Raw genomic sequence first — 13,424 nt, 5'->3', positions numbered from 1 at the left:
TACTAAACAATGTGTAAATAAAGTTGATGGAAGGGAGAGATGCAGAAAGCCACAAACCTTGGTATTAGTTGGAGTAATAGGAATGGGACAGAAACTGCAGAGAAACAAGCACCCAAAGAAAACGTGAAAGAAACAGTGAGAGCCCAAGGTACTCTTCCCATCCTGAGCCTGGACAACTTGTGAAAGGCTGAATGCTGGCTGGAGAGCCACTTGAAAATGAGTTATGAAATAGTGTCCTAATTCCCTACTTTTGTTTTACAGCATCAAATGGGTTTGGGCTGCACGTTTCAAGAAGCGCTTGTTTTCTGGCATTGCTAATGTGGGAACAAAGAAATGACAAGGATTGTGTGGAGGTAAGAAATTGTGGGATGAAAAATTATTTCGTAAACACATAAGCCTGCATGGAAGCAGAACCTCATCTAGTTGTGCTACACTACAATTTTTATTTTTAAAGATCTTCTCTACAAACTATCTAAGGAGTTTGTTTTGGTGTTATCTTGCCCTTTTAACCAGAATAACAATTATTTAGTGTTCAACCAGCAAAAATACCCGCTGTAAGAAACATTAGAGTGTAATGTCATTGTGGAGTATAATTCATCTGTGGTCTTTGGAATTTATGTATTCAGTTGTTAAAAACAGTGTGTCTCCTCAGAAGAGTAGGTGGGTGCTTTATAAACTTGAATAAATCAGTAATAAATATTAATGAGGAATGTTAAGAACTCTGAGTTTACCAAGAAATGCATTCTATGTGATGGTATGGATGTAAATGAATTCTAATAGTTCTAGTCCCATCAGTCTTTAGACACACAACTCACAGCTTTTACTCTTGAGCGGTCAGACAGAGCAGAGTCTGTTCCACAAACATCCCTTCTGGCCTGAGACACTCTATTTATTCTCCTTATTCTTAGAAAACTCAATACTACAGCTTAAATATTTATTAAAACCATATTTTTCTCATCAGGAACAGGTGCACTTTTGTTGAACACATTTGAAGCACAAAGTATTTTTGTTCCTAGTAATATTTTTGTTTACAGTCCATAATGTCATAAGTAAAATATCAGTTCTGCCTATTGCTGCCATGAGACATATTTCCCCTACTACTGCAGGGTAATTTAAAATAAAAATGAAAATAGTGCTAAGATTTTCTTGACAGTGATAGCCCCTTAGCTCCTCAATCTGCTCTCCCCCATCCATCACTAATCTCAAGCAAAGCAAGCATTAGTTTCTCTGTGACTTATCTAGGTCTTTAGTAGATCAATAGCACAGCTCAGATGTTTCAGACTCTTCCCTGTTAATTCACATTTATCTTTTCATCCAAAGAAGGTAAATTACCTCACAGAGAAGCTGTTATCCCCAATAGCGGTTTATAATGTTGCCAAGTCAGCATGACCCACATATCTTATCTCAGCTGGAGCGCATTTGTCACTGTCTCATGTTATGATCATCTGGTAAAACGCCCTAGAAAAGAGGTAAACCTGTAAAATGGCTTCACCATTTTCATTTAATGACCTTTTCTGCTATGTGCTCCTGCATCACCTTCAATTTAAGCTGCTAAAATAAAGGGAACTTTCTTTTTTCCTTTAGTGCTCCGTTTGATAATTTTTATCATTAGCAAAATTTCCAGTCCTCAGCAGTCTTCATTTCTGCTGTCATGAGTTGATCACTAGGTAATGGTATTGAGACAGAGAACTGAATCATTTATTAATATGCCGTTGTTAACCCTGAGAAAGAACTGCTGAGTTTAACTCTGCCTTTGTACCACGTGCTGCTGGTTACCCAGAACTTTTCAGGCCCTGGGAGCGTTTAATGCTGTTAGGAGAAGCAGTGAGAAGCGGGTCACTGTAACCAGGCTGCTGCAAGAAGAAATGCTGTATGAAGCAAGAGTTTGATAGCAACTATGCAGCTGGGACTTGTTCCTTTCCAAACTATAGTAGATGTTTCTTTATCTGTTATTCTAAAACCTCATAAATTATATTATGGAAAGAAACACACTTGACTTTTAAGGAGTCAGTTGGTGGCAAAAACAGTACGTTTTTATTCTGTTCCTTCAGAAGAGCTGAGTAACTCTGGACTGAGTAATGCCTGGACTGAACTCTGTTCCATACCTGTTAAATTCTTAGGTCTTTAACTGAGGCATTAGCTGGTGCCATCAAGGAGATCTGCTTTTTGACATGAGGAAAAGGTAGGTCTGTTTTCAACACACAGCTTGATTTCCTCCCAAATAAGAATGTATGAGGGAGGCTCCTCCATGGAGCAGTGAGTTGCTGTGACCGCACAGCTGGCAGGAGCAGCAAAAGCAGATGCTTCCCCTGCAAGTGGAGGTGGGTGGTCCAGCGAAGGTGACCTTGGTGAGGAGAGCGGGATGTGCCAGGAAGGCGCAGGACAGAAACGCTTGTCCACGTGCAGGTGTGTGACCCGTGCGCTGCATCCCCAGCCAGTTTGCGGGTGATCCGAGCAGGGAGGTGCAGGTGGTGCCCCTGGGGGACAGCGCCACAGCCCCTGGTTGTGTGGGGAGTGCACCAAGAAGACTGAACCAGGCTCTGCCGAGAAGCTCAGTGGGCGTCTGAGAGGCCAGTGGTCACACACTGAAAAAGGGGAAGTTCTGGCTGGACCTAAGGGGGAAAAAAAGAGTTAAGATGACCAAGCTTTAGGACAGGAGCTTGCATTCATTGGGGGAGCTCTGAAGAAGGTATGAGACCAGCAGTTGTATTTAAACTAGGGGAAATGGTTGTTTTCCATCCTTTAAGTATTCAGTTTGATGAAAGGAGCAGGGCGAGGGTATAATGGGTGTTTCTGTGGAGTTTCTGGAGTGTTTTCTCCTCCCTGTTCTCTCGTGGGGTGACTGAACATGCTGAAAGGTTACTTACCTTCCTTTGGAGATCGGCACACACGGCATGCTTACTGAACTGGTCCCTCTGGCTTAATTTACGTTGAGGAAAACTAACATGGCATTGAAAGTAAGAACTTTTGAGCACAAACTGCCCTAAGTTATCACCGATAAAAGCATTATCTGGCTGCATTTTTTTCTTCTTTGCATTTTAAACACATTGCAGCAAATCTGAAATATATGGAACATAAAAGAACAATGAGGCACAGAGGACTGGAAACCTCAAAATATATTCCCTTTGGGATCTTACTGGATATTCGTGCTGTGTTGTCCCTTCTGTGAAAGATACACTGCTCGCAAACACTGTTCACCTGCAAACACAAGCCACCTCTTAATTTGAAAAATAACTTTGTCAACTGACTTGTTGGTCTCTGATATGTGTGTGTTTCTTCGAGCATTTTTACTCCCACTTTTCTGTGTGAATACCTTGCTGTCCTGGAGACTGAATCAAGGTATTCCTATGTTCTCATTTTAGAGTGCTGCTGCTCCAAGTTAAGGACATCACGTGAGCAAAGATGGAATTCTACATCTGAAGGTTATTTGCTGTTATTTCCAGAAGTGAGGTGAGGGAACCTGATTTTGTTGTTTTGTTTGCTAAGAAAGAAACTTACGTTCATTTCTAGTGAGGCAAATAGTCATTTACTGAGGAGAAGGGACAGCAGAAGTATCATTTGAACCTTTATCCCCCCATGCCCCAGCACCTCCAAATCTTGGGCACTGACAGTTAAAGGCTTCCTTCGAAGTCAAGACCTTGGAATCACCGGGGGACAGATTTTTTTGACATTTACTTGTTTCCTTGCCTACTGTTGAAGAAACTGGTCGTTATTTTAAAGAGAGGTGTACTGCTAACTCCACTTGGAATGAAGAAGTAGGGAAATGTCATGATCTTCTCTGTTTCATCTCTGCTTTTATCAACTCAGTTGAAGACATTGTGTGCTACAGTTTACTTCTTTTCCCCCCCAAACATTGTGGGAAAACACGTTTCTCATGAAAAGGACAGAGACAAATCAAAGCTTGAGGAGCAAATCCGCTAGTTTGGGATATTTTGTGAAGGATTTGACAGATTTAAAATTATGAGTGTACCCATGGCATAAATATATAGATACAGGCCTATCTAGCAGAGAATCAATAGAAACATGCAGACTTATTCTTACCGAATTCTGAGGTGTTCTTCTCTTGAGCTTTATTCATTTTAATGATTTTATAAAGCATGTGACGTGAATGAATTTTACATACTGCTTTCAATAAGCTGAAATGTCTTTAGTTTCACATAAGTATGTAGAAAGGAAAAGAAGGGTGTGGAAGGGGGCGGGTGGGCTGTGGAATTACGTAGAATTACAGATTTTAGTGATGTTCATGGTGAACGTTCTGCCTGTTGACTCCCTGACTGTCATATTAAGTATGAAGGAGGTAAGTTCTTAATTAAATGCTGCCACCTAGGCTTTGTGCCTGTAGATAACTGCGTTAACTTGAAGTAATCATTCAAGAAATGCTCTTGAAATCGATTGTTTTTGTTTAGTTTAGTTTGCGAGGCGGAGCGGCCACCGCTCTGGGGCTGTGACAGGCTGGGCCTCGCCCATCCCAGTCACGTGTGAGGCTCGGGTGGCCCCTCCGGCCAATCATCGCGGCGGATTTCTCCCGGAAACGAAACCAGTTCCCTTCCGCCCGGCTGCCCCGCGCGTTGCCATGACAGCGCGGCGGCTGCGGGGCGGGCGGACGAGATGGTGAGCGGGGAGCGGGGCCGCCGCTGCCCCGGGCCCTGCCCTCGGCCCTGCCCGCCGCACTGCCCCTCTCTTGTCGCCCGCAGGTGTCCGTGCAGCGGAACGAGGGGCTGGGGGCGGCCGCGGAGGAGCGAGGCGGGCGGCGGCGGGCAGCCAGGCTCTGGGCCGCGGCGGAGCAGGAGCGGCGGCTGGAGGAGGCCCTGCTGCAGGTCCTGCTGAACTGCGGGCGTGCGCGGACACAGCCCCGGGGGCCTGATGGCGGGCGGGGGAGGCGGCGACCCCGCCGTGCTGCCGGGGTCACCCCTTCCAAAACCTGCTCCTTGGGAAGCCACTCACTGACCGCGGGCCTTGCAGCCCGGCTGCTTCCCAGCGGGGCGGGAGAGCTGCCTCGGCAATGGCTTGTTCCCATCAGGCAGAAGAGAACAAAAAACAGCGTGAGCTGCAGCTGGAGCGGGAAGAGAAGCTGGCAGCCGAGCTGGCCAGGCTGAAACACGAGAAACTTAAAGATGAGAAGATGAGGCAACAAGTAAGAGAGAACAGGTAACGCTTCAAAAATCTCACTACTTCATTTAACTACCTGTTATTTTAAATCAGTGTTAGCCCTGAAAACCATATTTATAGAAGCATTCGGTCAGTTGCATACCCTCCTACTCTATTTTTCTCAGTCACATTTTCGTCTGAACCTTAGATGCCCTGAGACTATAGCGTAAGGTGTTTTCAAGCAACGGAGAGGAAATTTAAGCATGCCAAAATCAGAGACATATCATGGTTTTTTAGAATAGGCTTTAACTTTTTGAAATTGGGCAACAGAGAAGATCATAACTGGAAAAAAACAGAGGAAAAGGTAGATTGAGGAGAGTCTAAGAGAGGAGGCTGTGGCACCGGGGGTTGCTGCAGATTCAGTAAATGGTGTCAGAAAGAGCGTGGGGTGAATGCAGGGCAGAGGGGAGGGAGGAAGGGGTGAGGTGCTGGAGGTTCAGTGGAGACGGGACAGACTTTGTGACAGTTGTAGCAGAAGTGGAAATGAATCTGCCCTGGAAAGGAAACTTAAGGCCTAGATATGACAAAAAATTACTTCTAAGCAAAGCAAATTTTGTCAGTAAGAGAAAAAAAATCTCTGAACAACAAAAGTGTCATTTTTTAAGTGTACAAATTTATATATCTATATAGTTAGAGGTAAAGGTACAAAACTATTGATAGCATATGTACAGATATGGATAGCTCTTGGTTTGAGACAGGTTTTTCTTTTTCTGCTGTTTTACTAGAGCAGTTATTTTTAATCTAAAATCAGGCTTTTCCCTTTAAAAATATCTTTTTAAAATTCTGTTTAAATAGTGATGGAAAATTCAGTTTTTCCTTTAGGCACTGACCTCCTTGTAATAGTATAAATTTCCTTGTTTTTTTCTTTTTTCCCAGTCTTGAACTTCGCGAGTTAGAAAAAAAGCTAAAATCTGCTTATATGAATAAAGAGCGAGCTGCACAGATAGCTGAAAAAGAAGCAATACAGTATGAGAAAATGGTAACTGGCTTCATAGCGTCTCCCAGCACCTGTGTGCTGGAACTCTTTGTATGGATTGTGCTGAAAATTTTTGCTTTGAAACTGGCCTTTTTTCTGCAATGTTGTTAGTTTAGGCATTCAGTGTTTATTGAAAATATGTTGTGTGTTATCAAAGACTGATCAGCCTGCAATAAGTACCCATAAGAAAAAGGCTTACTTTGCTGTTGCAATCGAAGTTGTAGTGAATTAAACTGTATGAGAGGATATAGTTTTTATTTTACTGGTTTGTAATATTTCTCCATGTTAAAACTATGAAACACTTCGTCCATAAGTGTTTATTGTGGTGAATCTTTACCTCAGAAGCAGACTGTTGAAAATGTTATTACTATTATTAAACATATATCTTAATAAGTTCAGAAAGAATTGTGAACTTTTACTTATGTATGGAATAATATTGGTGAACAGGCAGATGATTCTGATTATGTTAATGTTGTATACAAAATTCAGTTTACACAAATTGCTGTAAAGATACCACATTTATTGAGGATGTTCTATGTAGTTAAACCACATTCCAGTCGTTAAGGTGACACGAGCTGGTTTCGCTCATGCTGAATGCTCTACTGTGTCTTCCTTTAATATGTAACTTCCTACAAGTGCTGTTAGTTCTCCTCAAGTTGTTCAGATATTGAGGGTTCTCTCTGAGGGTCCCGTTTACTGGATGAACCATGACGTGTGTTAAGGCACTTACACTTGGAGACTGAGGTGGAAAACATTCCGTTTTTGAAGTGCAGTATGATTCCTTTTGATCCTGTGTAATTTTTCGCTGTAAGTTGCATTAGTGGGAGTAAAAAAGCATCTTGCATCACTTTTTTTCCCTCTATAGAAACGTGAAGCTGAAATAGCCCAAAAGATGAAGGAAGAGCATGAAAGGGTAATAAAAGAAGAAAGTTCTGCAGAACTGAAGCGAAACAAGGAGAAAATAATGTACCAGCAAGAGCTGGAGAAGCAGCTTGAGGAACGAGAGAGGAAGAAGCAGGATGCTTATGAGGAGTTCCTAAAAGAGAAACTCATGATTGATGAAATTGTAAGAAAGATCTATGAGGAAGACGAAATGTTAGTTACTTTGAGTTTTTAATATTTATTAATTTAAAACAAAGCAACTGATATAGAAAAGCACTGTATAGAAAATTAATTCGTACATGTTTATTTCATAGACTAAGGCCCACTTTAGTTTTCCTTGGTCATGTTTTACTAACAGGAGATTGACTTGTGTGGATTATGCTGCTTAAACATCAGAATGCTCTTGTCATTCCGATCAGTCTCACGTCCTTGTTCCCCAAATAGAAAATCCAGCTTATTTGAAGGAGCGCTGCGGCTGGGCCCATCCCACTGGAACCAGCTGCATTGCGCAGGTTTCTGCTGAGCACCCCATCCTGGCTCTCCAGGAGACACGTGGTGTCTGCCCGTCTTACGGACGGCGATAGGCTGGGGGTGTTGGGGGAGGAGTTTAGTTTAAATAAAGCTTAGGAGATTCTGTGCTATTGAGCTGCTTTCTCCTTTCTGTTTTGGAGCCCATAGGAAATGGAGGAGTAGTGAGTACTTACATGTCCTCCTGAAGAAAGGTGTTTGACCTGAGGTTCCCTTGTGGGGCAATTCAATATTAAGTATTCTCAACCTAGGCATCTGGTTTTTAGCTGAATGGATAAGGAGAGTCATTTAAATCTTAGTCTCTGGGATATATTGTTAATGGTCTGTTTAATGTTATTCTGCAGTATGTTAAATAACTTTTTAAACACTTTTCTTCATCTTCTACAGGGAAAAACAGCTGAAGTTAGACAAAATGAAAGCAACTCAGACATATATTGAAGAATTTAAAAAAGAGCAAGCTATCTGGAGGAGAAAGAAACAGGAAGAGATGGAAGAAGAAAACAGGAAAATTATGGAGTTTGCCAGCATTCAGCGACAAAGAGAAGAAGATCGGATGGCTAAAGTTCGAGATGCTGAGGAGAAGAAACAAAGACTTCAAAGCATGGTATCAAAAACTGAAACTGTAGAAAGAAATACTGTTTGTTTTTGTCTGTCATTTAGAAATCCTTCCTCCTTGTAATAGATTGCCCAAAATCTGGAAAGAGAACAACAGAAGCGAGAAGATATGGAACAAATACGACAGGAGCTGTATCTGGAAGAACAAGCAGAGGCCGAAAGGAAGAAGGAGATGGTAAGTGGTGGCAAGTGGTTGAAGCAGCACCTGTGTATTGGGGGAAATATTTCTTTTGTAGATACATCTGTGGGTATTTTGGTACTTGGCAGATACCAGTTCTTTCATGTGTCATATGTATGTTACGTGTACCTGTGCAGAAACTGGTAAAGGAGGATGCAAGTGCAGTATTGTAACTGTTGTAATTCCTGCAGAACATTCAGGTCAGTGGAGCTGGTCTGGATGAAACTTGCATAAAATAGAAGTACTGTATATGCAGAAAAACATATCATTTATGGAGCACTTGTAGCTATGGGTAAGCTAATCTAATTTAAACATTAATTCACTGCTTGCTTCTTGCATGTACATTTGCTCCCTCCTATGTGCCTACCCACACTCTGTCTTACCTTGCTATGGGTGACAAACAAAATGTAACAAAGGCTGAGATACGTAATACTGTTATTTTGAGAGAGTTTTCCAGGATGACTGTCATGTTGATTCACTTTATGATAGTGGAATAAAATAATCTCCCTTTGTTTTGGTTTTAATTTTGAGAATCTTAAGAGATCTGCCAAACTGGTTAATACAGGAGACTACTGTCAGACATGGAGCGTTTGCTCCAGATTTTTATGCTAGAAGGTAACCGTTGCAGTAATTTTATTCCAAGATAAATCACTTAGGTTGGCTGATAATTGGTCAAAATTTTCCATAGTATGTTCAGTAGTACAGCATTTTATTGACTTTCTTTTATAGGCAGAAATTGAAAAGAGAATAAAGCAACGCCTGGACTTACGGCAAGCATTTGAAGAGCAGCTCGCTTTCAAGAAGATTGCGCAACAAGCTATGCAAGAGGAGGAAGACACTTTCAGAAAACAGATGTTGGCCAAGTTTGCAGAGGATGATCGCATTGAACAGATGAATGCTCAGAAACGAAGGATGAAACAGCTTGAACACAGAAGGGCTGTGGAAAAACTGCTTGAAGACCGTCGCAAACAGTTTATTGCAGATAAAGTAAGAGTTTTCACTTTTGCTTTTGGTTTGAGCCAAAGCATTTCAACAGGAGAATACAGCTGCTCTCCTAAGTGACAAGGCTGTTGTTACCAGGGAAAAGGTGACAGGGGAGCTGCAGAGAAATGTGCAGGGGGAAGCAGGCCCTTGCTTTGGTTTGAGGACAAGAAAAAGTCTTTTTAGAAGTAACTTCTTTGTAGCTTAAGAGGTTCAGGTCAGCAGCGTCCCTAGACCCTGGTGTACTCAGCGTGCTCTGCAAGGACCTCTTCATGGAATCAGCAACACAACTGTCGTCCAGTTCAGTGTCCCTGATGATCAGCAGCACTGACGTTGATGATGTGTGAGAAGGGAAAGTCCTAGCCTTGATTCAGATTGAGTGTCTCAATTATCACGTGAGGAAGAAAAGCCATAAACTGAAAACAAGTCATGGGTTGCTACACTGCAGCTTTTGGACCTGTTTATAGGGTATAAATCACACATAACATGCATTGCCATTTCTGGCCATCAGCACGTCAGTGCACACCTGTTTCTCTTTCACTGGCTTACATAGTGGGGCAGGAACAGACACTCTTATCTGAGAGCCAGGAAGGAACCAGAACTTCACTTAACTGTAACATCTTTAAAAGGGCTCCTAGTGCGAGACTAAACACACATAGCAGAGCAGCCCCATGTCTTGCCATTCCATTTTCTCTTTGGTTTGAGACTTTTTTTCTAGTTACCAAACACGTATTGTTTAAACAGTGCTCTGTGGGCTTTTACATACACTTTTCCATCTCTCTCAAATTAACTTCTTGCGACCAGGAGTTAGTAAGTGGAAGTTCAGAATCGAACTCCGTTAAAAAAACTTTTCTCTTTATACTGTGGGGGATATTGGTGGAAACGAATGTTAACAGAGCTGAACCTGAACAGTTACGAAAACTTGCTTGTTTATTGTAGGAGCGTGAACTTGAAGAAAGACAGTTAGAGGAGAGAAGACAAGCAAGCATCCGTGCAGTTGTTGAGGAAGAGAGACAGAAACTCCTGAAAGAGCATGCGTCTAAATTATTGGGTTATCTTCCTCGAGTAAGTTAATTGTGTTTTAGATGCTTTAAATGTTTACCCTATAAATCAGTGTGCTCTTGGGTAGCTGAAGGTGAAGCTGCAGAACTGTATAAGTTCCTGGGGTCAGTGGGTGTCCTTACTGCGTCTGCCCTCCTGGGCTCACCTTTTTCTTCTTCCTTTTTTTTTCTTTCTGAGTTGGGAAGCAATTTACAAACACATTTGTTCTGTATGAGGGACTTTGGGCTCTCCGGCAATGCAATGCTGAACTTCCCCAGCGCTGTGCACATCCAGTTTTTGGCACATGGAATACCAGTTCCACAGCAGGGCTTTTCTGGCTAGGAAGGGCTCCACCATCTCTTGAGCCCTGTTTCCACCAGATGTCTCAGGTGGGCTTTTGGGACCAGTTTCTGACAGTGTTGGCTGTTTTCCACATCTGCTGTTACCATGGACGCTCTCTGTTGCAGTGCTTACAGAAGCATTTCAAAGCTCTCTCTGTTCATCCTCGTGTTTTTAAAAGTTAAAAAGATGGGAACAATTATTGTAATAGCAATAAACTACAATTTATTTTGTATTGTACTTCATAATCAGAAAGATCACCTCATGGTATGGAAATGAACAGAGAGCTGCTCTAGGGATGTAAAAGCGCATTTACAATAGGGAGGGAATTATCCAACTCTTAACAAAATTATTTTCTGCAATACTGGAAAACATTGTAAATATAGCAGAGTATAATTTTTATTCAAATAATATACTAATTTGCTGCATGGGTTTGTAAAATTTGGAGTGACTTAATTAAAGGATAACTCAAATTGGCAATATTTTGATGGTTTTTTGGTTTGAATTTACTGTTCTAGGAAGTCTTAGCTATTTCAGTGTCTCCAAGGCTCATACCTGTTCCATCATATTGATGTTCTAGTTTGTTTTTTTCACTCCTTCAACTCTGTGTCTCAATCGTGTGGTCATACCTCATGTTACTTCACTCAAAATGGCTCAATAGAAAAGTGACACCTAATTCTGAAATCTCTAATGTAAATGTAATTTGTATTTTTTTTCTAAATGCTGCAAGATATGTTCTGTGGGTCATACACACTTTCAGCCCTAAAATTAATTTAGATTTAGTTAGAGATTTAGATTTCTGGGTTCCTCTACTTCCCCAAAACATAGTTGTTTACAAAGTTGTTCGGTATCACTTGATTTCCAGAATAATTTATTTGTATGGGCTCATTTCAAAAGACCTGGAGGTAGAGACAGAGCCCCACCCCGGCCACTGCATCTTCTCAATGCAGTTGCTTGATTTTATTAAACCTGCGTCTGTGCTGTGCTGACCAGAATCACTTTGATTAGAAAGAGAATGCAGGTAAGTGTTGTCTTTTGTATAGCGCTCACGTTAGAATCTTCACGGGGTTCTCAGCGTCATTTGCATACAGAACAAGAGGCAGCTCCAATTAGAAACTCATCCGCTGACCTTTTGTGACCGTTTTCAGAGCCATTTGTTTTAAAGGTAACACCAGTGCCATGGACACAAGAAACTATATTCTCTTCCACAGAACATTTCTGAGATCCATAATGATCTCTCTACTTTGTTTTACCTTCTGACACGTGTTTCCTTCCCCTTGTTGCAGGGAATAATCAAAGATGAAGAAGACATTAACATGCTTGGAGAGGAATTCAAATTGGCTTACCAGAAGAGGTAATGAATTTGCAGGAGAGAGCTCAAACTTTCCCATTTCAGCTCCTGCTTTGCCACTAGGTGTCATCTGATTTCCAATGAAAAGCTCCATTTGCTGTTACCAGTGAGGAACTGCTTTTTCCTGTCATAAAAGGTCTCCATTTTAAGACTGAGTTCTAAACTGATGGGCAGCCTGTTTTATGTAACATACATGTTGCACTTGCAACAATAAACTGCTATAAACAATAAACTGCTATGGATTTCGCTGTTATTCTCGGTTAGTGACGTAGCAACATCAGAAATGCTTTCTCCAGCAACTCTGCAGAAAACTAAGCTCCTGTAAATTCACATGTGTATTTCAGTGCGGACTGCAAGATTCTCTTAATGCAGTCTTTCTGGTTTAATTTTAAAGATTGATCTGCATTGGCGTTACACAATCAAAATACTAATCTAAAGGTAGTTGGTCTCATCTCAAAGGGGCAGGTCTGCGTTACCTGTTTCACTGTTAGTTCATGTGACTTGGCCAGAAGGATTTAAGCAGAGACATTTTCCCATTTTGAGGTCAGAATCACTGTTTACACCTTCCAGTGCATAAACTTACTATTTATGTGCTGTGTTCCTATTCGGTTACTCTGAGGGAGGAATCCATTGAACACTGAAGTTTGACAGAGGTTCAGGCAAGCAGCACAGGCTTTTATTCCTCCCGTTCATTAATGTACATGTGATGTGCTCAGCTCATCCACACGCAAACTTCTCAATTATAATGCTGAGAAAATGCAATCTTTAAGGATGTAATGCTTGCGGAGCCATCACTCCAGAGTGGCTACTCCCAAAGTAGCAGCTGATGGCCGAGGAAAGATTTAATATTTTCACCTTGACTAAAGTACCAGTTTTAAAGAATACAACTATATCAGATCATGGAGTCTGTCTGGATAGTGAGGGGCAAGTCTCATGTATGTGTTTGTCCCCAAGGGTGTAAGAGGTAACAGCTGAAACAAGTCATGGTCATCTCTATGAAAGAACTGTTGGTCCCTATATTAGACGCTAGACCAACTGGCTCTGACGGGAGATCTCTTACTGAGAACAGACAAGGTCGGTTTTCCAACCATGTGGTTTAAAAAAGATACCGCATTTTCTTCTCAACTGCATCAGTGGTTAATTTATTTCTGTTGCAACAAGGAATCTTCTGAGACTAAACCCCAATTTCTTTGGACTGAATATTACATTAGATAACGTATAGTTTTAAATGCTAAAACAGAGCCAAGCGGTAACACAGTTCACTTGTTGGAACATTCCTTGCACAGTCTGTGCTTCTCTGCTCATTACAGAATGGACAGTTTGGCCTGAAACTTCACTAGAAATTTGTATTTCATATGATACCACAACACACACCATAGACTTAT

At 41.6% G+C, this 13,424-nt stretch overlaps 1 protein-coding gene across 4 annotated transcripts; it reads left to right on the top strand.

Moving 5' to 3' along the window:
• Positions 1-264: 264 nt before the first annotated feature.
• Positions 265-13,308, top strand: MNS1 (meiosis specific nuclear structural 1). 4 transcript variants are annotated; one of them, XM_082061526.1, is made up of 12 exons: positions 265-353; positions 2,121-2,182; positions 3,363-3,450; positions 4,695-4,817; positions 5,021-5,148; positions 6,025-6,127; positions 6,990-7,219; positions 7,922-8,138; positions 8,217-8,324; positions 9,057-9,314; positions 10,248-10,373; positions 11,975-13,308. In XM_082061526.1, exons 5-12 carry the CDS (start codon positions 5,123-5,125, stop codon positions 12,044-12,046), a joined length of 1,140 nt encoding a protein of 379 aa, XP_081917652.1. In that variant the 5' UTR covers positions 265-353; positions 2,121-2,182; positions 3,363-3,450; positions 4,695-4,817; positions 5,021-5,122; the 3' UTR covers positions 12,047-13,308. The 4 variants fall into 4 exon arrangements, with proteins under 4 accessions (XP_081917652.1, XP_081917653.1, XP_081917654.1 ...); XM_082061527.1 differs by lacking the exon at positions 2,121-2,182 and having other exon boundaries at positions 338-353; XM_082061528.1 differs by lacking the exon at positions 265-353 and having other exon boundaries at positions 2,085-2,182; positions 5,025-5,148.
• The last annotated feature ends 116 nt before the right edge of the window (positions 13,309-13,424 follow it).

This window comes from Streptopelia decaocto (assembly GCF_964273445.1).
Source record: "Streptopelia decaocto genome assembly, chromosome: 9".
NCBI classification, from domain to species: Eukaryota; Metazoa; Chordata; class Aves; order Columbiformes; family Columbidae; genus Streptopelia; species Streptopelia decaocto.
Note: the sequence above shows the minus strand (reverse complement) of the source record. Positions and strands in the feature narration are given on the sequence as shown.